The sequence below is a fragment of the Oncorhynchus nerka genome, linkage group LG8 (genome assembly GCF_034236695.1).
Source record: "Oncorhynchus nerka isolate Pitt River linkage group LG8, Oner_Uvic_2.0, whole genome shotgun sequence".
Taxonomy (NCBI): Eukaryota; Metazoa; Chordata; class Actinopteri; order Salmoniformes; family Salmonidae; genus Oncorhynchus; species Oncorhynchus nerka.
In genome coordinates, this window is record NC_088403.1 from 54,169,623 (window position 1) to 54,195,616 (window position 25,994).

At 42.6% G+C, this 25,994-nt stretch overlaps 1 protein-coding gene across 2 annotated transcripts in view; it reads left to right on the plus strand.

Moving 5' to 3' along the window:
- Nucleotides 1-25,994, plus strand: part of LOC115133564 (protein phosphatase 3 catalytic subunit alpha) — a 151,013-nt gene that overhangs the window by 74,205 nt on the left and 50,814 nt on the right. For both annotated transcript variants that reach the window (XM_029666955.2, XM_029666956.2), the window contains exon 2: nucleotides 10,072-10,272. In XM_029666955.2, the coding sequence (XP_029522815.1) occupies nucleotides 10,072-10,272 (201 nt within the window). The remainder of the gene's footprint in view (nucleotides 1-10,071; nucleotides 10,273-25,994) is intronic.

Here is a 25,994-nt window from a genome sequence, read left to right on the forward strand (position 1 = left end):
CAGTTGAAACTGGAGCAGCAGCACAGTCAGGTGGAAGTTGAAACTGGAGCAGCAGCATGGCCCGGTGGACTGGGGACAGCAAGGAGTCATCATGTCAGGTAGTCCTGGGGCATGGTCCTAGGGCTCAGGTCAGTTGAAACTGGAACAGCAGCATGGCCAGGTGGACTGGGGACAGCAAGGAGTCATCATGTCAGGTAGTCCTGGGGCTTGGTCCTAGGGCTCAGGTCCTCCGAGAGAGAGAAAGAAAGAGAGAAGGAGAGAATTAGAGAACGCACACTTAGATTCACACAGGACACCGAATAGGACAGGAGAAGTACTCCAGATATAACAAACTGACCCCAGCCCCCCGACACAAACTACTGCAGCATAAATACTGGAGGCTGAGACAGGAGGGGTCCGGAGACACTGTGGCCCCATCCGAGGACACCCCCGGACAGGGCCAAACAGGAAGGATATAACCCCACCCACTTTGCCAAAGCACAGCCCCCACACCACTAGAGGGATATCTTCAACCACCAACTTACCATCCTGAGACAAGGCTGAGTATAGCCCACAAAGATCTCCGCCACGGCACAACCCAAGGGGGGGGGCGCCAACCCAGACAGGATGACCACAACAGTGAATCAACCCACTCAGGTGACACACCCCCTCCAGGGACGGCATGAGAGAGCCCCAGTAAGCTAGTGACTCAGCCCCTGTAATAGGGTTAGAGGCAGAGAATCCCAGTGGAAAGAGGGGAACCGGCCAGGCAGAGACAGCAAGGGCGGTTCGTTGCTCCAGAGCCTTTCCGTTCACCTTCCCACTCCTGGGCCAGACTACACTCAATCATATGACCCACTGAAGAGACGAGTCTTCAGTAAAGACTTAAAGGTTGAGACCGAGTTTGCGTCTCTGACATGGGTAGGCAGACCGTTCCATAAAAATGGAGCTATATAGGAGAAAGCCCTGCCTCCAGCTGTTTGCTTAGAAATTCTAGGGACAATTAGGAGGCCTGCGTCTTGTGACCGTAGCGTACGTGTAGGTATGTACGGCAGGACCAAATCAGAGAGATAGGTAGGAGAAAGTAATGCTTTGTAGGTTAGCAGTAAAACCTTGAAATCAGCCCTTGCTTTGACAGGAAGCCAGTGTAGAGAGGCTAGCACTGGAGTAATATGATCAAATTTTTTGGTTCTAGTCAGGATTCTAGCAGCCGTATTTAGCACTAACTGAAGTTTATTTAGTGCTTTATCCGGGTAGCCGGAAAATAGAGCATTGCGGTAGTCTAACCTAGAAGTGACAAAAGCATGGATTAATTTTTCTGCATCATTTTTGGACAGAAAGTTTCTGATTTTTGCAATGTTACGTAGATGGAAAAAAGCTGTCCTCAAAATGGTCTTGATATGTTCTTCAAAAGAGAGATCAGGGTCCAGAGTAACGCCGAGGTCCTTCACGGTTTTATTTGAGATGACTGTACAACCATTAAGATTAATTGTCAGATTCAACAGAAGATCTCTTTGTTTCTTGGGACCTAAACAAGCATCTCTGTTTTGTCCGAGTTTAATAGTAGAACGTTTGCAGCCATCCACTTCCTTATGTCTGAAACACATGCTTCTAGCGAGGGCAATTTTGGGGCTTCACCATGTTTCATTGAAATGTACAGCTGTGTGTCATCCGCATAGCAGTGAAAGTTAACATTATGTTTTCGAATGACATCCCCAAGAGGTAAAATATATTGTGAAAACAATAGTGGTCCAAAAAACGGAACCTTGAGGAACACCGAAATTTACAGTTGATTTGTCAGAGGACAAACCATTCACAGTACATAAAATACAGAGACTTCAATGTCAATCATCATAAAGTATGTCAAAAGGGTTAGTTAGGCCAACATTAAATCAGTTGCCAATGATTGGGGGTGAGGGGTTCATCATTGGGGGGATCCATACAGTTACATAACGCAATATTATTTTGGGATGATATTATATTGATATTTGACCCCAAGTATCGATTTGTGTGTGTATATACAGTGGGGCAAAAAAGTATTTAGTCAGCCACCAATTGTGCAAGTTCTTCCACTTAAAAAGATGAGAGGCCTGTAATTTTCATCATAGGTACCTTTCAACTATGACAGACAAAATGAGAAAAAAAAATCCAGGAAATCACATTGTAGGATTTTTAATGAATTTATTTGCAAATTATGGTGGAAAATAAGTATTTGGTAACCTACAAACAAGCAAGATTTCTGGCTCTCACAGACCTGTAACTTCTTCTTTAAGAGGCTCCTCTGTCCTCCACTCGTTACCTGTATTAATGGCACCTGTTTGAACTTGTTATCAGTATAAAAGACACCTGTCCACAACAGTCACACTCCAAACTCCACTATGGCCAAGACCAAAGAGCTGTCAAAGCACACCAGAAACAAAATTGTAGACCTGCACCAGGCTGGGAAGACTGAATCTGCAATAGGTAAGCAGCTTGGTTTGAAGAAATCAACTGTGGGAGCAATTATTAGGAAATGGAAGACATACAAGACCACTGATAATCTCCCTCGATCTGGGGCTCCACGCAAGATCTCACCCCGTGGGGTCAAAATGATCACACGAACGGTGAGCAAAAATTCCAGAACCACACTCTAGTGAATGACCTGCAGAGAGCTGGGACCAAAGTAACAAAGCCTACCATCAGTAACACACTACTCAAATCCTGCAGTGCCAGATGTGTCCCCCTGCTTAAGCCAGTACATGTCCAGGCCCGTGTGAAGTTTGCTAGAGAGCATTTGGATAATTCAGAAGAAGATAGGGAGAATGTCATATGGTCAGATGAAACCAAAATATAACTTTTTGGTAAAAACTCAACTCGTTGTGTTTGGAGGACAAAGAATGCTGAGTTGCATCCAAAGAACACCATTCCTACTGTGAAGCATGGGGGTGGAAACATCATGCTTTGGGGCTGTTTTTATGCAAAGGGACCAGGACGACTGATCCGTGTAAAGGAAAGAATGAATGGGGCCATGTATCGTGAGATTTTGAGTGAAAACCTCCTTCCATCAGCCTGGGCATTGAAGATGAAACGTGGCTGGGTCTTTCAGAATGACAATGATCCCAAACACACCACCCGGGCAACGAAGGAGTGGCTTCATAAGAAGCATTTCAAGGTCCTGGAGTGGCCTAGCCAGTCTCCAGATCTCAACCCCATAGAAAATCTTAGGAGGGAGTTGAAAGTCCGTGTTGCCCAGCAACAGCCCCAAAACATCACTGCTCTAGAGGAGATTTGCATGGAGGAATGGGCCAAAATACCAGCAACAGTGTGTGAAATCTTACAGAAAACGTTTGACCTCTGTCATTGCCAACAAAGGGTATATAACAAAGTATTGAGAAACTTTTGTTATTGTCCAAATACTTACTTTCCACCATAATTTGCAAATAAATTCATTAAAAATCCTACAATGTGATTTTCTGGCCTCTCATCTTTTTAAGTGGGAGAACTTGCACAATTGGTGGCTGACTAAATACTTCTTTGCTCCACTGTATATATATTTATATACACTGCTCAAAACAATAAAGGGAACACTAAAATAACACATCCTAGATCTGAATGAATTAAATATTCTTATTAAATACTTTTTTCTTTACATAGTTGAATGTGCTGACAACAAAATCACAAATTATCAATGGAAATCAAATTTATAAACCCATGGAGGTCTGGATTTGGAGTCACACTCAAAATTAAAGTGGAAAACCACACTACAGGCTGATCCAACTTTGATGTAATGTCCTTAAAACAAAATTAGGCTCAGTATTGTGTGGGGCCTCCACGTGCCTGTATGACCTCCCTACAACGCCTGGGCATGCTCCTGATGAGGTGGCGGATGGTCTCCTGAGGGATCTCCTCCCAGACCTGGACTAAAGCATCCGCCAACTCCTGGACAGTCTGTGGTGCAACGTGGCGTTGGTGGATGGAGCGAGACATGATGTCCCAGATGTGCTCAATTGGATTCAGGTCTGGGGAATGGGTGAGCCAGTCCATAGCATCAATGCCTTCCTCTTGCAGGAACTGCTGACACACTCCAGCCACATGAGGTCTAGCATTGTCTTGCATTAAGAGGAACCCAGGGCTAACCGCACCAGCATATGGTCTCACAAGGGGTCTGAGGATCTCATCTCGGTACCTAATGGCAGTCAGGCTACCTCTGGCGAGCACATGGAGGGCTGTGCGGCCCCCCAAAGAAATGCCACCCCACACCATGACTGACCCACCGCCAAACCGGTCATGCTGGAGGATGTTGCAGGCAGCAGAACGTTCTCCACGGTGTCTCCAGACTCGGTCACGTCTGTCACGTGCTCAGTGTGAACCTGCATTCATCTGTGAAGAGCACAGGGCGCCAGTGGCGAATTTGCCAATCTTGGTGTTCTCTGGCAAATGCCAAACGTCCTGCTCGGTGTTGGGCCCCCACCTGTGGACGTCGGGCCATCATACCACTCTCATGGAGTCTGTTTCTGACCGTTTGAGCATACACATGCACATTTGTGGCCTGCTGGAGGTCATTTTGCAGGGCTCTGGCAGTGCTCCTCCTGCTCCTCCTTGCACAAAGGCAGAGGTAGCGGTCCTGCTGCTGGGTTGTTGCCCTCCTACGGCCTCCTCCATGTCTCCTGATGTACTGGCCTGTCTCCTGGTAGCACCTCCATGCTCTGGACACTACGCTGACAGACACAGCAAACCTTCTTGCCACAGCTCTTATTGATGTGCCATCCTGGATGAGCTGCACTACCTGAGCTACTTGTGTGGGTTGTAGACTCCGTCTCATGCTACCACTAGAGTGAAAGCACCGCCAGCATTAAAAAGTGACCAAAACATCAGCCAGGAAGCATAGGAACTGAGAAGTGGTCTGTGGTCACCACCTGCAGAACCACTCCTTTATTGGGGGTGTCTTGCTAATTGCCTATAATTTCCACCTGTTGTCTATTCCATTTGCACAACAGCATGTGAAATGTATTGTCAATCAGTGTTGCTTCCTAAGTGGACAGTTTGATTTCACAGAAGTGTGATTGACTTGGAGTTACATTGTGTTGTTTAAGTGTTCCCTTTATTTTTTGGAGCAGTGATATATATTATTATTTTTATTTTATTTATTTTTTGCTAGGCAGCATTAGCTAGCTAGTCGGCTGTACCTACGCCAAAACTTCGGTATTTTTCATCTAATAGCTTGACCTTAATCTTTTTTAATAGTGAGCCAATGTGTTTTCAGCACTTTAATTTCCATGACGGATCAAAACTCATTTTCTCATGCTTTCTCTTGTCTCTCTGCAGCAGACATATGGTGAGCAACATGTATGGAACATCAAATCGCAGTATCGAATCGCAAGGTGGAAAAATCTGCCATTTTGCCCTTGAGCAAGGCAGTTAACCCCCTACCACAACTGCTCCCAGGGCGTTGATTTAACCCAACCCCTCTGATTCAGAGAGGTTGGGTTAATTGCAGAAGACACGTTTGGGTTGAATGCATTCAGTTGTGCAACTGACTAGGTATCCCCTTAGTCTCTGCTAACTCTCCTCTTTTCACTCATATCCTTAACACATTGTTCAATAGCCTGCTAAGCAACTTGACATCAGAAACCTGAGAGCTTCACTTGCAGCCAGGATTATCCAACAATACTGAATGCCCTTTACCTCATCCTTCTATAGGCATGGAATTAAATACTAGGAGCACTTGATTTACAGAACCAATCAAAGGTTTGGACACCTACTCATTCAAGGGTTATTATTTATTTTGACTGTTTTCTACATTGTAGAATAATAGGGAAGATATTAAAACGATTAAAAACACATGGAATCATGTAGTAAGCAAAAAAGTGCAAATAAAAATATATTTGAGATTCTACGTTTCCTGTAGTTCTTGACCAGGTTTGCACACACTGCACTAGGGATTTTGGCCCACTCCTCCATACAGACATTCTCCAGATCCTTCAGGTTTCGGGGCTGTCGCGGGGCAATACGGACTTTCAGCTCCCTCCAAAGAAGATGTTCTATTGGGTTCAGGTCTGGAGACTGGCTAGGCCACTCCAGGACCTTGAGATGCTTCTTACGGAGCCACTCCTTAGTTGCCCTGGCTGTGTGTTTCGGGTCGTTGTCATGCTGGAAGACCCAGCCACGACCAATCTTCAATGCTCTTACTGAGGGAAGGAGGTTGTTGGCCAAGATCTTGCGATACATGGCCCCATCCATCCTCCCCTCAATACGGTGCATTCGTCCTGTCCCCTTTGCAGAAAAACATCACCAAAGAATGATGTTTCCACCTCCATGCTTTACGGTTGGGATGGTGTTCTTGGGGTTGTACTCATTCTTCTTCCTCCAAACACAGTGAGTGGAGTTTAGACCAAAAAGCTATTTTGTCTCATCAGACCACATGACCTTCTCCCATTCCTCCTCTGGATCATCCAGATGGTCATTGGAAAACTTCTGACAGGCCTGGACATGCGCTGGCTTGAGCAGGGGGACCTTGTGTGGGCTGCAGGATTTAATCCATGACGGCGTAGTGTGTTACTAATGGTTTTCTTTGGAGACTGTGGTCCCAGCTCTCTTCTGGTCATTGACCAGGTCCTGCCGTGTAGTTCTGGGCTGATCCCTCACCTTCCTCATGATCATTGATGCCCCACGAGGTGAGATCTTGCATGGAGCCCCAGACCGAGAGTGATTGACCGTCATCTTGAACTTCTTCCATTTTCGAATAATTGCGCCAACAGTTGTTGCCTTCTCACCAAGCTGCTTGCCTATTGTCCTGTAGCCCATCCCAGCCTTGTGCAGGTCTACAATTTTATCCCTGATGTCCTTACACGGCTCTCTGGTCTTGGCCATTGTGGAGAGGTTGGAGTCTGTTTGATTGAGTGTGTGGACAGGTGTCTTTTATACAGGTAAGGAGTTCAAACAGGTGCAGTTAATACAGGTAATGAGTGGAGAACAGGAGGGCTTCTTAAAGAAAAACTAACAGGTCTGTGAGAGCCGGAATTCTTACTGGTTGGTAGGTGATCAAATACTTGTCATGCAATAAAATGCAAATGAATTACTTAAAAAATCATACAATGTGATTCCATCTGTCACAGTTGAAGTGTACCTATTATAAAAATGACAAACCTCTACATGCTTTGTAAGTAGGAAAACCTGCAAAATCGGCAGTGTATCAAATACTTGTTCTCCCCACTGTAAGTGTAACTTCAAAGCTGTTTACAAGGGCGCATTGATTTTAAAGCATTGGACTGGTGTAAGTGTTGGCTGGAGGGAGTTTCCACCACTGTGGGAAGTGTTCCAAGTGCACACTTGAGGAGAAGGGTTGAGAACCTGGACGCTGCCCAAGAGATCTGGCAGTCTTAGGTAGCACACCTGGTATAGAGATGCCTGTAAGATTACAACTATCCAACAATCACTGTATATTTGCACTGATGAGTACACACATGCATGAACGCGAGTACACACACACAGACTGTTCCCAGGAAGCAGCATACCTTCCCACTCTGTAAAGTTATGAGGAGCCAGTGTACAACAGTTCAACATGACAGACAGGAGCCTGGGGCGGAGGAGCCTGTGTTCAACAGTTCAACATGACAGACAGGAGCCTGGGGCGGAGGAGCCTGTGTTCAACAGTTCAACATGACAGACAGGAGGCCGGAGCGAAGGAGCCTGTGTTCAACAGTTTAACATGACAGACAGGAGGCCGGAGCGAAGGAGCCTGTGTTCAACAGTTCAACATGACAGACAGGAGCCTGGGGCGGAGGAGCCTGTGTTCAACATGACAGACAGGAGCCTGGGGCGAAGGAGCCTGTGTTCAACAGTTCAACATGACAGACAGGAGCCTGGGGCGGAGGAGCCTGTGTTCAACAGTTCAACATGACAGACAGGAGGCTGGGGCGGAGGAGCCTGTGTTCAACAGTTCAACATGACAGACAGGAGCCTGGGGCGGAGGAGCCTGTGTTCAACAGTTCAACATGACAGACAGGAGGCCGGAGCGAAGGAGCCTGTGTTCAACAGTTCAACATGACAGACAGGAGGCCGGAGCGAAAGAGCCTGTGTTCAACAGTTCAACATGACAGACAGGAGGCCGGAGCGAAGGAGCCTGTGTTCAACATGACAGACAGGAGGCTGGGGCGGTGGAGCCTGTGTTCAACATGACAGACAGGAGGCTGGGGCGCAGGAGCCTGTGTACAACAGCTCAACATGACAGACAGGAAGCTGCATGTAGACAGACTGTCACTTTAAGCCCAGGGCTAGAGTTGCACAGCAGGTGCTTAGAAGTGGCCCAGCCGGGGGCCTCTGGTAACCCTATCTGAGGCACTGGCTGGGGTTTGACGCACACCCACAAAGATGAGTGTTGACTGTGCAGGGATGTAGGCTACTGAACTGAAGGTGTGGGGTAGGAATAGTTTGTCTGAATGGCTTGTCAATTGTTTCAGTCAGTGTCCATGATAGCTGTCTGGATTAAAGCTGAATAAGCAGAGGTAGTGAAAGAGAAGGCACATTTTGCGAGCCATATTGGGAATCTTGCTCTGTTTTCTTGTATCGTATGAATGTCTGTCGAGAGAGACTACTGAAAGAGGAGTCTATGAATGTCTGTCGAGAGAGACTACTGAAAGAGGAGTCTATGAATGTCTGTCGAGAGAGACTACTGAAAGAGGAGTCTATGAATGTCTGTCGAGAGAGACTACTGAAAGAGGAGTCTATGAATGTCTGTCGAGAGAGACTACTGAAAGAGGAGTCTATGAATGTCTGTCGAGAGAGACTACTGAAAGAGGAGTCTATGAATGTCTGTCGAGAGAGACTACTGAAAGAGGAGTCTAAGGTTGCTTCCCAATTCGCCCACACTTCTCCCAAAGTGTGCACTTGCACACTTCCTGTCATTGATTTTAAAGCATAAGACTGGTGTAAGTATAGGCTGGAGGGAGTTTCCACCATGACGGGAAGTGTTCAAGTGCACACTTCAGGAGAGGGGTTGAGAACATGGACGCTACCCAATAGATCTGTGCAGTCTTAGGTAGCACACCTGGTATATAGAATTAAGCCCGATAATGAATGACCTTTTTCTATTCTTTCATTCATTACAGTGTGACATAGAGGTGCGCTAGAGGTCTGATTACAGATGATGTCACCTTAGGGAAATCATTGCCCCGTCTGTGGGATCTCCCCCAACCCTACTTGCACAGCACATTAATCTCTCTTTAGACATGATGCTTCTCTGGGATTTTAATTAACATGATTTCCTATTTTCTGATGGTGTGAAAATGCTGAGTTAGTGAATCCACTTCATATTTTGGTGGCTAATTTGCAATTGACTATCAGGGTGGTGTACCTACTTTGTACTGTACAGCTGTTAAGCCATGTCAAAATGTGTTTTCATAGAATTCCTTGTTTCTGCTTTCCTCAAATGAAGGGTATTGTTGTGGGTGACTGTAATTAGTCAATAATTAAGATGCTCCCCATTAAGCCGGCTTTTGATAGGATTATGTGTAGGTGGCAGGCAGCAGCAACACACAATAACTGCTAGGTACAGGCTACCAAATGTTTGCGTTGATCATTTTTGTCATTTCAAAAGTGTATTTTACACCGGCAGTCGGTTTTCAGGTTGATAAATTGCTGAAAGCACTCTTACATTATTTTGAAGGGAGACATTTTACTGTCTTAAGTTATTTTCCTCTTTACATCAAAGTGTGTTTACTATTTGAATAAATTGTCAAATAGATTTATTCACACATTTAGTTGTGAGCACCAATATGTTTTGTTGCATGTGATGAGATGTTTCCCTTGACACCTGCCCAGATATGTGACAAACATCTTTCCTCCAAAAGAGATTTCCTTGCACAAAATGTCATGAAAATACACTAATTTCAAAGGCATTTTTGTTCCATTTTCACACAGAATTAATCTAAAACACAGGAGGACCTTATTCAGTGATACAACTGTACCTGTGACTTATTTGACTCAATCCTCTTCGCCCTTTTTGGGATCATAGGGTGTCCACCATTGCACCCGTCCTCACTCTTTTCCGTGCAAGGTCTTTTGTACCTGTGGGTTTGTTGTAACTAACTGTTCTCCTCTTTTTTTCTTCTCCAGCTGTCCCATTCCCGCCAAGTCACCGGCTCACAGCCAAGGAGGTGTTTGACAGTGATGGGAAGCCCAAAGTGGATGTGCTCAAAGGCCACCTGACCAAGGAGGGCCGCGTGGAGGAGAGCGTAGCCCTCAGACTCATCGGAGAGGGAGCGGCCATCTTGAGGGCTGAGAAGAACCTGCTGGACATAGAGGCACCCGTGACAGGTTAGTGAGTAAAGCGCACACATGGATATACAGTAGACACATGTGCGCACGCACACACACACACACACACACACACATACATACACCCCCCCCCCTACTGCCTGCTCACGTGTTATTCTAAAAGTATGACATAATTTTCTTCATAACGTATTTTACAGTTTTCTTACGAATTCCAATTTGTTTGTAGCTAGGTTATCTAGCTGGCTAGCGTTAGGGTTAAGGGTTAAGGTTAGGTTACATGCTAGCTAAGTATTTAAATGTTTAGGGTTAGCATTAGGTAACATGCTAGCTAAGTATTTAAATATTTAGGGTTAGTGTTAGCTAACATGCTGCTTAGTAGTTAAAAAGTAGTAAGTAGTTGCAAAGTTGCTAAAATGCTAAAGTTGTCCATGATGTGATTCGAACATGCAACGTTTGTGTTACTAGACCTTTGCGTTACACGCCCACCCATCCTCCCCGGTCCTTGTTTGGGAACACGCACACCAAAGCACACAACAGGCTGACCAATACAAGGGTTGAAAAATTGGTGGCCATCCGGGCAAATCTGAGGCTTTTTGACAACGAGCCATCCACAACAAGGTTGGAAAGTGACAGTAAAGATGAGGTCTCAGAGTCTGATGTTCAAGAAGTGGACATTGAGGAGGTCCAGGGAGAAGACAAGGAAGCCTAAGAGGAAGACAACCAAAGCTTTAGCTTCTAGACTATCATTTTACAGATGAATGCTGAAAATGTTTTTGAAAGATGCGATGGATCATTCAATATTCCCTTTTGTTGTTCAGTGAAATCATCCCATGTGAAGAGTCAACTCATTTAATTAAAGTGAAAATTCGTAACAATAGTTTAAAATTTATATTGGAAGGATTTAATCATTTGCAATTATGTCTACTTGATAAGGTAAAATGTTTATGTTTCTGTCTCCATATGATAGGATAAATATATCCAATGCAGAAAACTACATTTAAATGGTACTAATATTAATTTGCATATATTCCCGTTAATTCCCATGTATTACGGTTAATTCCCATATATTCCCGTTAATACCCATGGAAAGTTTCCACCTCTAAATATTCCCCAAAATGTACAACGCTAATTATGGGTTTCGTCCCATGTATTTATTAGAGGTTTAACCTCACTCTTTTGTTTGGGTTACATCTAGAGGTCGACCGATTATGATTTTTCAACCCGATACCGATTATTGGAGGACCAAAAAAAAGCCGATGCCGATTGGGGGGGGGGGGGGGGGGTTTAATAATGACAATTACAACAATACTGAATGAACACTTATTTTAACTTAATATAACACATCAAAATCAATTTAGCCTCAAGTAAATAATGAAACGTTCAATTTGGTTTAAATAATGCAAAAACACAGTGTTGGAGAAGAAAGTAAAAGTGCAATATGTGCTATGTAAGAAAGCTAACTTGTGCTGTTTGAATGAATCTTTACGCGCCTGCTTTTGCCTAGCACCGCTCAGTCAGATGCTTGTATGCTCAGTCAGATTGTATGCAACGCATGACACTAGATAATATCTAGTAATATCATCAACCATGCGTAGTTAACTAGTGATTATGATTGATTGTTTTTTATAAGATAAGTTTAATGCTAGCTAGCAACTTACCATGGCTTACTGCATTAGAGTAACAGGCAGTCTCCTTGTGGAGTGCAACGAGAGAGAGGCATGTCGTTATTGCGTTGGACTAGTTAACTGTGAGGTTGCAAGATTGGCTCCCCCGAGCTGACAAGGTGAAAATCTGTCGTACTGCCAATGAACAAGGCAGTTAACCCACCGTTCCTAGGCCGTCATTGAAAATAAGAATGTTTTCTTAACTGACTTGCCTAGTTAAATAAAAGGTGTTATTTATTAAAAAATATATATAATAATAATCAGCGCCCAAAAATACAGATTTCCGATTGTTATGAAAACTTGAAATCGGCCCCAATTAATCAGCCATTCCGATTAATCGGTCGACCTCTAGTTACATCCCTGTGTTTTTGTATACCTGTTTGTTTTGGGCTTCGTCCCTGTGCCTTTCATGGCATGTTGTATTTTTGTTTGGAGTATTAAAACCCCCTATTACGTATTCCTGCACCTGTCTTCAATCCTTTATACAACGTGACAGCATGCAATAAGTCATTTGTGTCTGTTTCACAATACTCTGTGATACTGGGTTGTGTGGTCGCTGAATTTTACAGTACCCAAAGTCATACTGTGATGTTACAGTATCATGGGGAAAATAACGGTGTAGCCTAAATACTGCAATGCAGGTTTGATTGGATGTTATCCCTCCCTCTCTCTGGGGAGCCCTTACCCAACCTTCTACCTTTTCCCACATCCCCTGAGTACGTCAGATACCTCCGGGCTTTCAGGGACGTGCGTGGGCTCTGCTGCCGAACACCAGAACACTATAACAAGCACAGGGCCAAGAGTCAATTCAACTCGTTCAGTCTGACCAACCAAGGCGTCACTATGTGTTCAAATGCCCTTCTGGTACATACAGACTTGAAAAGGTCAATTACTCTGACACACACACACACACACGATCAACGTTTTGGCCCTCTTGAGGAAAATTAATGCAGGGTATATTTCATAAAGCATATTGTGTGAGCCATTGAAATGTATTGAACTTCAATATGATTCCTAAACATTTGTTAGGAGATACACTAAACCTTAGTTGATTTTTAAGTTGGTTATTTTTGTTGAATCATTTCATTTTTACATGACCTGTCCTTTTTGGGTGATTTCTAACACTGATAAGAACGCGTCAGGAGATGTGCTGATCCATATGTATAGATGCAAACCTATTCTCTTTCACTCCCTTAAGTCAAGTGTCTCAGTAATACCCCAATTAGACTTCTTAATGAGGTTCTTTGATATTGATTTAATAAGAGGCAGAGGGCCAGTCCTAGGAACTAATGGCAATAGAGCATTTCCAGGAAGAGTCCAAAGATAAATGGCCTTCATCCATCTCCTTTATATGTTTTGTTTTAGACTCTATTGTGCTAACATCGTACAACCATCTGGAAGTCTCGCGAGCTTACATTCACCAGTAGTCAGTCTGGTACTTACAAGGCTACTATTGTGCAGCCTTCAAGAAAACACATCAGATATTCTCTTTCTCTCTAGTCCCCACACCAGAAGTCATTATTCTACCATTTGGCCCTGGCTAATGGAAATGTGACTGACTGGGTTTGAATCCGGGTCTCCGGTGCACAGCAAAGATGTGTTAGCCCCTTAAGCTAAAGCCAAGGCATTAGCTTGGGTAAAGCTGACGGGCTGGTAGACGCAGCTACTTACATGAGACTCAAACCCATGATCTTACATTGCCATCCCAGCAAACCGGGAACATTCCCAGAACATAAGCTAGGGTTTTTATATAACATTAGAATAACATTCCAAAAACATTGTGCACAACATTGCGGATATTGATGCACAACATCACTATCCGCGCTACAGAGGACAGTGCGTACAGCCATGTACATCACTGGGGCCGAGCTCCCTGCCATCCAGGACCTCTGTACCAGGCGGTGTCAGAGGAAGGACCCTAAAAATTGTCAAAGACTCCAGCCACCCAAGTCATAGACTGTTCCCTCTGTTTCCACGCGGCAATCGCTACTGGAGTGCCAAGTCTGGTACCAAAAGGCTCCTGAACAGCTTCTTTCTACTCCCAAGCCATAAGACTTCTGAACATTTCATCAAATGGCCACCCTGACTATTTGCATTGACCCCTTTTATTTGCACTGACTCTCTTGCACCAGCTCTATGCACACACACTACACTGACTCTCCCAACATGCACACTTCATACACACAGCTAACACACACACACATGGATATTGACACCACTCACAGAATCACACTTTCACTCTTCATATGCTGCTGCTACTCTGTTTATCTATCCTGATTGCCTAGTCACTTTTACCCATACCTACATGTACATATTAACTCAACTACCTCGTAACCTTGCACATTGACTCGGTACCGTTACTCCTTGTATATAGCCTTATTATTGTTATTTTGTGTTACTATTTCATATTTCTGCATTGTTGGGAAAGGGCTCGTAAGTAAGCATTTCACTGTAAAGTCTACAACTCTTGTATTCGGTGCAAGTGACAAATGTAACTAATTTAATTAGACTCAAACCGATTTTCTTGCATATAACAAACCCATAATATCATGTGACTCAAACCCATTGCCTTATTAAGGTGATGATGGAAGATGGCAAGGTGCTACAGATGTAAGATCTTAATTTGACCACTCTTTTGTTGCTGAAAACTTTCCTGCACAACAGGAAGTGCAAACTTGTAGTGTATTGGAGGTTTAAAAAGACATCTAAAGTTTGTAATTTCCAGTTAATAATGTCAGACTTGATTTGCCCTAAAAAAAAACTATAAAAAGTCCACTCATTATAATTCACATTTCCTGTTGCTGTAGGATTATTTTCCTGCTGAAGCAAACTGGTTCAAATTAAGATCCTACATCTGTAGACGCTGTGCTGCTGTCCCTCTGTGGCTGAGTGTTGCACAATGTACTGTAAAAAATGTCTCTACTGTCTCTGCCACGATCGCAAATCATAGTAAGGGAGCGAGGGGCAATGGCTGCTATGTGTTAGGTGTTGTGTTATAACAAAATGGTGTCTGTTTTGGTGTACATCTCATTAAAGTGGAACTGACAGTGTTTTAACTACATTCCAGATATGAAACAGACAATCATAATGTCAGTCAAACATAAAATTCCCAGTTTATGCTTCAAAACCAACTTTAAGAGGTTTTAAAAATGGGTTATATTTTACTCAAAATTCCATGAATTACAGTAAGGCATTGTTGGCAGAATAGATGGATGCAGTTCAATGCATGATTCATATAACTGACTTTTTTTCCCCCTTTATTTAACTAGACAAGTCAGTTAACCTGTTGGGGCTAGGGGCATAAGGAGTTCCTGAAAGGGAACACCCCCTCCCATTCAGCTGAAAAAAATAGAAATATTTAACTTTCACACATTAACAAGTCTAATACAGCAAATGAAAGATAAACATCTTGTTAATCTACCCATCATATCCGATTTTTAAAAATGTTTTACAGTGAAAACACAACATATATTTACGTTAGATGACCACCAAATTCAAAAACACACACAGCGATTTTTCAGTCACAAAAGCATAAATATAGATAAAATGAATCACTAACCTTTGATTATCTCCATCAGATGACACTCATAGGACATCATGTTATACATGTATTGTGTGTTTTGTTCGATAATGTGCATATATATATAAAAAAATCTGTTTACATTGGCGCGTTACGTGCAGTAATGTTTTGATTCCAAAACATCCGGTGATTTTGCAGAAATACTCACAATGAACAATGATAAAAGATGCAAGTGTTATTCACAGAATTAAAGATAAACGTATCCTCTATGCAACCGCTGTGTCAGATTTCAAAAAAACTTTACGCAAAAAGAATAATCTGAGAACGGCGCTCAGATCCCAAAGAAATAGCTGCCATTTTGGCATCAACAGAAGCTACAAAAACACTATAAATATTCACTTACCTTTGAATATCTTCATCAGAAGGCAGTGCAAGGAGTCCTAGTTCCACAATTAATCTTTGTTTTGTTCCATAATGTCCATTACTAGTGTCCAATTAGCTGCATTTGCTACCACTTTTAGCTCACGTGCCCAAAAGCTGACTCTGGTCCAGGCGAACTCGGACGAAAACTTCAAAAAGATATATTCCAGGTCAAATAAACTGGTCAAACTAAGTAGAGAATCAATCTTCAGGATGTTATTTTCATATATATCCAATAATGTTCCAACCGGAGCATACGTTTTCATCTGCAGCCAACGGTGGTGATATCAACAGACAAATGCGCAACAGGGAAGTTGCATTCTGCCAGGACAGTGACGCATTCCCCTCCCATTCGGTCAAAGTTCACACCAGACGCTCCATTCCACGTTCTACTGAATGAGGACATCTAGTGGAAGGCGTAGGAAGTGCTAACAGATCCATATCTTATTTGGAAGTGAAGAGGCGATGACTTAAAATTAGACCCGCATTCAGAATTTCACTTCCTGTTTGGAAAATTGCCTGCCCTGTGAGTTCTGTTATACTCACAGACATAATTCAAACAGTTTTAGAAACTTCAGAGTGTTTACTATCCAATAGTAATAATAATATGCATTTATTAGCAATCTAGGACAGAGTAGGATGCAGTTCACTATGGGCACGCAATTCATCCAAAGTGAAAATACTGCCCCCTATCCCTTAAGAACAAATTCTTATTTTCAATGATGGCCTAGGAACAGTGGGGTAACTGCCGTTAACAGATTTTTACCTTGTCAGCTCGGGGATTCAATCTTGTAACCTTTCGGTTACTAGTCCAACGCTCTAACCACTAGGCTACCTGCCACCAGGTCATCATTTTGGACTACCAATACATTTCTTGGTAGTCCAAAAATATTGCTGTCAGGCTGTAAATCTCAGCTGGCCTGGTACATTGTTTGCTGCCACAACCCATTCAGAATGCACCGTTTCGGTTTCAAAACGGACGACTATAACTAAGGCTGGGAATGTCAATACAATCAAACTAGCACGGGCAATGATCACAAGTCACTCATAATGTGGCTAATAGGCTAGCGCACATGTGTCAAACACAAGGCCCATGGGCCGAATAGGACACAAAAGTAAGTCTAAATGAGTCAACATTTGAGTCAGCTACTTTAACGAAGTACAGCCAGATGCGCTCACATTGTTAAATTCAACTTCGATTGCGCTGCTTTCGTGTGTCCAGCGGAGAGAAAGTGTACAGACACATGCCACAGTCTGAGCTAGGCTACTAAAATGTTGCAGTCGGTTTTTAAAGCTTGACCATTTATAAACAAAAGACAAAACCTGCAACAAACACCATGTAAAACAGAAACATCTAGGCTTATTACAGCAACAATTGAGCAGTAAAGGTTTTTAGAACACCTTCTCATTCAAGGGTTTTTCTTTATTTTTACTATTTTCTACATTGAAGAATAATAGTGAAGACATCAAAACTGATAGCACATATGGAATCATGTAGTAAGCAAAAAAGTGTTAAACAAATGAAAATATATTTTATATTTGAGATTCTTCAAATAGCCACCCCTTTGCCTTGATGACAGCTTTGCACACTCTTGGCATTCTCTCAACCAGCTTCACCTGGAATGCTTTTCCAACAGTCTTGAAAGAGTTCCCACATATTCTGAGCACTTGTTGGCTGCTTTTCCATCACTCTGTGGTCTGACTCATCCCAAACCATCTCAATTTGGTTGAGGTTGGGGGATTGTGGAGGCCAGGTCATCTGATGCAGCACTCCATCACTCCTTGGTAAAATAGCCCTTACACAGCCTGTGTTGGGTCATTGTCCTGTTGAAAAACAGTGATAGTCCCACTAAGCCCAAACCAGATGGGATGGCATATCACTGCAGAATGGTAGTGTGTGCCTTGAATTTGAAATAAATCATAGACAGTGTCACAATTAAAGCACTCCCACACCATCACACCTCCTCCATGCTTCAAGGTGGGAACTACACATGCGGAGATCATCCGTTCCCCCACACAGCGTCTCACAAAGCCACGGCGGTTGGAACCTAAAATCTCCAATTTGAAATCCAGACCAAAGGACACATTTCTACCGGTCTAATATCCATTGCTTGTGTTCCTTAGCCCAAGCAAGTCTCTTCTTATTATTGGTGTCCTTTAGGAGCAGTTTCATTTCGGCCAGAAATTTGACCATGAAAGCCTGATTCACATAGTCTCCTCTGAATAGTTGATGTTGAGATATACCTGTTACTTGAACAGTGAAGCATTTATTTGGGCTGCAATTTCTGAGGCTGGTACCTCTAATGAACTTATCCTCTGCAGCAGAGGTAACTCTGGGTCTTACATTCCTGTGGCGTTCCTCATGAGAGCCAGTTTCATCATAGCGCTCAATGTTTTTTGCGACTGCACTTGAAGAAACGTTCAAAGTTATTGAACTGTTCCGTATTGACTGACCTTCATGTCTTAAAGTAATGATGGACAGTCATTTCTCTGTGCTTATTTGAGCTGTTCTTGCCAGTAATATGGACTTGGTCTTTTACCAAATAGGGCTATCTTCTGTATACCCCCTACCTTGTCACAACACAACTGATTGGCTCAAATGCATTAAGAAGGAAATTAACTTCCACAAATTAACTTTTAACAAGGCACAAATGAACTTTTAACAAGGCACACCTGTTAATTGCAATGCATTCTAGGTGACTACCTCATGAAGCTGGTTGAGAGAATGCCTAGAGTGTGCAAAGCTGTCATCAAGGCAAAGGGTGGCAACTTTAAAGAATCTCAAATATAAAATATATTTTGATTTGTTTAACACTTTTGGTTACTACATGATTCCATATGAGTTATTTCATAGTTTTGATGTCTTCACAATTATTCTACAATGTAGAATAATACAAATAAATAAAAAAAACCTTGAATGAGTAATGGTTGCAGCAGATTATGCACCTCTGCAAGCATGGTAGCAAAGGTTGGACAAATATTATTTATCTTTTTTAATATATAAAAAATTATATATACAGCATCCTATGTACATAAGTGGACATTATAAAGGGCCATATTTTCTTAATAAAACAATAGCCAGTTTGGGTAGCAGTTGTAAAAAAAAATTGTCTGGCCCGAGAATTCATTGTGTTTTTTTAAGATGGTCCGTGTGCTGTTTGAGTTTGACAGCCCTGGGCTAGCATATCTACACTGAACAAAATTATAAAGTATAATGTAAAGTGTTGGTCCCATGTTTCAAGAGCTGAAATAAAAGATCCCAGAAATGTTCCATGCGAACAAAAAGTTTATTTCTCTCAAATTTTGTGCACACATTTGTTACATCCCTATTAGTGAACATTTCTCATTTGCCAAGATAATCCATCCACCTGACAGTTGTGGCATATAAAGAAGCTGATTAAACAGCATGATCGTTACACAGGTGCACCTTGTGCTGGGGACAATAAAAGGCCACTAAAATTTGCACATCAAATTTTGTCACATAACACAATGCCACAGATGTCAAGTTTTGAGAGAGTGTGCAATTGGCATGCTGACTGCAGCAATATCCACCAGAGCAGTTGCCAGAAAGCTGAATGTTAATTTCTCTAACATAAACTGCCTCCAACATCGTTTTAGAGAATTTGGCTGTATGTCCAACCTGCAGTACCGTATGGCATTATGTGGGCGAGCGGTTTGCTGATGTCAACGATGTGAACAGAGTGCCCCATGGTGGCAGTGTGGTTATGGTATGGGCAGGCATAAGCTACGGACAACGAACACAATTGCATTTTATCGATGGCAATTTGAGATACCGTGGCGAGATCCGGCCCATTGTCGTGCTGTTCATCCGTAGCAATCACCTCATGGTTCAGCATGATAATGTACGGCTCCATGTCGCAAGGATCTGTACACAATTCCTAGAAGCTGAAAAATGTCCCTGTTCTTCCATGGCCTGCATACTCACCAGACATGTCACCCATTGAGTATGTTTGGGATGGTTGAATTGACTTGTACAACAGCGTGTTCCAGTTCCCGCTAATATCCAGCAACTTCGCACAACCATTGAAGAGGAGTGTGAGAACATTCCACAGGCCTCAATCAACAGCCTGATCAACACTATGCGAAGGAGATGCTTTGCTCTGCTGGAATTGAATAGTGGTCACATCAGACTATTTAAGGTATCTGTATTCCCAGACATGTGAAATCCATAGATTAGGGCCTAATGAATTTATTTCAATTGACTGATTTCCTTATGAGCTGTAACTCAGTAAAATCTTCGAAAATGTTGCGTTTACATTTTTGTTCGGTATATTTGTTACTATTTATTTAGCAAACTAAAAACAAGGAGCCTACCTACCGTTAGCTAGCTGCTGGGAGGATGTCATGTCATTGGAGGAGTGGGTGAGTGACCTAGTTTTCCCTCATATCGTTTTCCATCGGCTACAGCTAGAGATGCTGCCGGTTTCATTTGGGTAGCTAGCAATAAATGTGAATCGCTTTGCTAGCTAGCTATGCTGAACTTGAACGACTGTTATCCAGTTAGCATATGTCTTAGTTGTCAATCAAATGTATTCGCTGTGCAGGCAAGTTCCCATTCAATTGTCAAAACGAGGGTTGGGACAAACATGCATTGGCAGGCAAGCTGCAGAAGGACGTACAGGCTACGATTCCCCATTGTTTATCGGTGAAATGTTGACTGCCAACTAGTTGAAAAAGTTTGAGAGGGTTTATCTAATGTTCCCTCATTAGATTTTAGCTCATCCCGCTCTGGCTAGCATTAGTTGTTGATGATGTGCATTGGCAACTGAGGGGAAGAGAGCCTACCTTTTCATGGTTGTTTGATCAATAGGATTGGGAAGTTCCCAAATGTAAGTGGACTCCCGTGGTATTTACATATTTGCAGAAATCCATTTACGGTGTATTTTTTGGGGCGAATGCGTTCTCATGCTCTAATCTAAAGTCGCGCTGCTGCCTGTAAACACACAGTCCAGTTAAAAGTGAATGATGGCAGGCCCATGTGTGGCTTATGTGCGTATAGGCCAACTATAGCTCTGATTTGCTCTGGCGTACCGGTCTGCGCAGACTCCAGTCCTAGACAGGACAGATGTTTTTATTTGGTTTTATTTACTGCAGTGTCTATTCATTGACCTAACGCACTGAAGCTTTCCAGCTGTTGCTATAGAATTTTCACAAATGCCTTACTATACGTCATTCCCAAACATTCTATGAAGGTGTCATATTTTGTCAGTTCCACTTTAAATCACAGTGGTAGCAGACCAGTTGAGAACGTTACTTTTGTCATACCACACAAGTTGGTGTGTCATTGTGGTTGTTCCTTTTTAATTATGTCATTCTATGATTGTGTTTTTCTGATTGTTCTCATAGAATATGCTTGATAGCTCCATAATGCTGTATGTGTGGTCCCTATCTCATTCTCTGTGGATAGCATGCAAGCCATACCTCTCATTCGATAGTAAAGAAAAAAGCCTGGAGCTGCAATTCTTCATTGTTATCTTCCAGAGAAATCAGTTGTATGTGATTGGTTGTGAAGTAGAATGGCGAGTCGGAGAAAAGGCTTGGTGGTGTGTTGGTTGTGAATCAGCCTGTAGAGCCAGGGGGTAGGAGTTGACACGAGACACTCCTACACCCACCCCTCTCCTACTCAACAGTCCTGTTCTATGGCAATGATACACACACACTCGTACACGCACAAGTGTACACACACACACACACACACACTGAGTGCCTCACAATGCCAGATTTTCTGTTGAAAAGAAGCCATTGTTTCTCACTCACTCATTCATTCTGCACCTCATTCTCTCATCTCTTCTGTCTATGTGATGTGTCTTGGGCGACTCTCACACACTTCCATCAGGCCCAAACTGCTCCCGACACAGCTCACTGCTGTACCATTCAGAACAACCTGTAGCTACGTTTTGCTTTTCCAGAAACACACTGCACTAATGACATAACTTTACAACCAACGAGAGAAAAGAGCCTTCATCTACCAGACCTTCACATCCCGGTCTGTCACATACAACATATGAATACTGAACAGATTTGCAAGCTGCACTCCTATATGCACTACTATTTCACTCCGGGCTTGAACTCGGCAGATCTCACCAACTCAATGAGCTTGCCTCTGGAGTGGCCTGTGTAGGTTATCGAGCAGAGCTGGCTTGTGTAAGTCAGCCACCCACACATACTAGCTGCTGCCGCCTGACTGGCGATATGGTTTTGATCAGTCTCGCACAGTAGCGCGGGGCGATGGATGGCGAGAACAAAATCTATCTCACTTGAGATCATGTACTCCCACCTGCTCATCTTATGTGGGCCTTGTCGTGACTGGGGATTGCCTGTGTCCGTGCATGCGTCTGTATGTGCTTGCCTGCATGTGTGTGCTGTGTTATAACAAAGCCCAGAGGAAAGCATTGTATCTGATATGAATACGGCCTTACTGCCTACTATCCAGTGTGTCTAGTGTGCGCAGCTGATTAGAACTCACCATGGCCTGGCTTGGCTGGCCATACATCATATCGTCTTCTTGACCCCTAGGTCGCTCTATTCCAGTGTGACCCCACGGCCACTTCTGTCACCATGGCGTTATCACAGAGAAACACAAAGGTGGGTTTTGTCCAGATCCACCCACACACAGAGCGAGAGAGAGCACATCCCTAGGGCTGGAGCGTTTAGTGGAACCGTTTGTTGCTTCATCATGTTCCTTGTGTTCTTGGATTGCTTGTTATTCTCATGTTATGTCTTGTAACAGTGTGATGTTGAATAAGACATTTGAATAGAATGTATCCCAGCTTTTTTGATAGAACAATATTTTCTGCAACTAGGTCTCAAAGTCTCATGTCAGAATTAGATGTTCATCCATCTTTCTCAAACATCAAATTTGGATGTTCTTCGAAATGGCAAAAGTGTTTAAGGTAGAGGTCGACCGATTATGATTTTTCACCGCCGATGCCGATTATTGGCGGACCAAAAAAGCCGATGCCGATTAATCGGCCGATTTTTTTACATATATATTTGTAATAATGACAATTACAACAATACTGAATGAACACTCATTTTAACTTAATATAATACATCAATAAGATCAATTTAGCCTCAAGTAAATAATGAAACATGTTCAATTTGGTTTAAATAATGCAAAAACAAAGTGTTGGAGAAGAAATTAAAAGTGCAATATGTGCTATGTAAGAAAGCTAATGTTTCTGTTCCTTGCTCAGAACATGAGAACATATGAAAGCTGATGGTTCCTTTTAACATAACAATATTCCCAGGTAAGAAGTTTTAGGTTGTAGTTATTATATTGGATGTTCTTATAGACACTTTAATATTGCCAGTGTAACAGTATAGCTTCCATCCCTAAAGTTAGCGCGCACTAACTAGCTATTCATTTTACTTTGGTTACACCAGCCTCATCTCGGGAGTTGATAGGCTTGAAGTCATAAACAGCGCAATGCTTGACGCACAACGAAGAGCTGCTGGCAAAACGCACGAAAGTGCTGTTTGAATGAATGTTTACGCGCCTGCTTCTGCCTACCACCGCTCAGTCAGATGCTTGTATGCTCAGTCAGATTATATGCAACGCAGGACACGCTAGATAATATCTAGTAATATCATCAACCATGTGTAGTTAACTAGTGATTATGATTGATTGTTTTTTATAAGATAAGTTTAATGATAGCTAGCAACTTACCTTGGTTTACTGCATTCGCATAACAGGCAATCTCCTTGTGGAGTGCAACAAGAGAGAGGCAGGTCGTTATTGCGTTGGACTCGTTAACTGTAAGGTTGCAAGATTGGATCCCCCAAGCTGACAAGGTGAAAATCTGTCGTTCTGCCCCTAAACAAGGCAGTTAACCCACCGTTCCTAGGCCGTCATTGAAAATAAGAATGTGTTCTTAACTGACTTGCCTAGTTAAATAAAGGTATAAAAAAATAAAAAATATATATTTTTTAAATCAGCAAATCGGCGCCCAAAAATACCGATTTCTGATTGTTATGAAAACTTGAAATCGGCCCTAATTAATCGGCCATTCCGATTAATCGGTCGACTTCTATTTGAAGGTGGAGTTTAGGCATTAACTGCAAAATCTTAACAAATACAAATGTTCTATCGCTGGATTCGAACATGCAACCCTTGCCAACGCTTACGCCCATCCACATCCACAGCACCCTAGCAAAATAGAAACCTACTTGAAGGTAACAGCGCTCACTCTTGCCCCTAGTGGCCAGTTTCCACGTCATTCACCAAAGTCCTCAGACATGGATGGACCTCGAATACTGACTTGTATCACGGGGGACCTGGCTGGTTTTGTTCTGGTGTACATTCATTCTTCATTGACCAGAAACTAACCAGTAATTCACCAGACATGGTTTTGAGACTTTAGTATGTGCTATCGCAAGTTCATCATATAGACTTTGCTTGTATTGATTTACAGTTATTCTGTTGCTTACAATAGTCCTGTAGGTTAGAAAATGCAATATAATGGTGATCATAGTCTGTACCGTGCTGGCTGAAAACCCCCCAAAGACCAATAAGCTATGAATGAGAGGGATTTTTACTTTCTATAATTCCTTACAAATATCCACATTTTTTGTAGTAAGTGAGAATGAACATCCACTTTGCACAATGAGTTGCTTCTCAGACAGCATGAATAGACTATTTGAATGGAATATCATTTGTAACAACGTACAGTAACACTTGATTTGGATAGTCCATCTGTAGATGCTCTATAGACTATCAGTAACATTTCAACTAACTATCTACTAACCCTAGCTTTAACCCTAACCTTAATCCTTATCCTAAACTGAATTATAACCCTAACCCTTATTCTAACTCTAAATGTAACTTTAGCAAGCAGTTGCTTATCAACAGATAGTTTGTTGTACGACCATCTGTAGACCTGCAGGTGGACTATCCGGACTATCCAAATAAAGTGTGACCCAATCAGCAGTTGATTTTGGGAGGGTAAGGGAGCACATTAGAAATGAGAACCCTTTGAGTCCAAACCTAAGTGTAAATCCAGGAATTAAACCATTTGAAAAGAGTGGGATTCTTCAAAGACAAAATTAGAGTTTACAATGCATATGCGGAGAACAGATTCTCTCTTCTCTTCCCCATGTCTCGAGGGGCTTGTAACTCGAGCTAATTACTTTCCAATGCAGTCATCCAACATATGATAATTGGAACTGTCTTCAAGATATTGCTACGAGTTTACTCTCTGTCATTAGATACAGGCTTAAAGACACATGTAAACAAATAAGTGGATAGCGTTTGCAAAGGATGGTGTTGATATTCATTGCCAGGGACCAAATTAGTGGGTCTATCATTGCTTTAGCAACTGTGTTTGAGCCAGAGTAGTTGGCTGACGTTATCTTTTGCTACTGAGTATCAGTGTATCAATTGTTAACATGAATGTTAATGTTGTTGAACATTTTCTCACTGAAATGTAAGGTTAGAAAAATGGAGAGGGAATTATCTACCAATATTTGTGAATAGCACACACACTCAGAATAAATAAAAAAACATGTTTTGAACCAATCAATCAGGGAATTCATTGTATAATAATATAAACTATGATTGGCTGGTCATGAAGGTTCTGACTTGCAGCTGGATATGACATTCAACACAGGTCACTGCATTGCAAAAAAATGACTAGGACTAGGTAGGACTGGTCTGGGTTCTTTAATCACAGTACCAGCGATTACAGTGTGTGGCCAGCGGGTGACAAATGTCTGAAGGCACTGTGGGCTGTGGCTCCTTGGCTCTCCGGGAGCAGTGGTGAACGGGGTCAGAGGGGCAATGGGAAAACAGGTCCTATTTCACTGAGTGGCAAATGGTAATCCCTGATTTCATGGAGGGATTGAGTCAGCCCAGTCACAATGTGGGTCATGTTGGGTTGTTGAATGTAGTGATTAATGGATAGGTGAGGTGGGGATGTGACTAACGTCAAAGGAAAGACATTTGCCAAAGTCCCTCTGTTATGAAAGAGGGGAGGGAGTGGAGAGAACAGTACATTTTCGATACAGCACATTGCCATACAATTGCGGACAACAACAACACTGTAGAGTTGATATCTATACAGGCATTGGGATACATTTTGTTCCTCCATAATAACATAATAATAGCAGAATTTTGTTCCTTAGCAATAGAATAATAG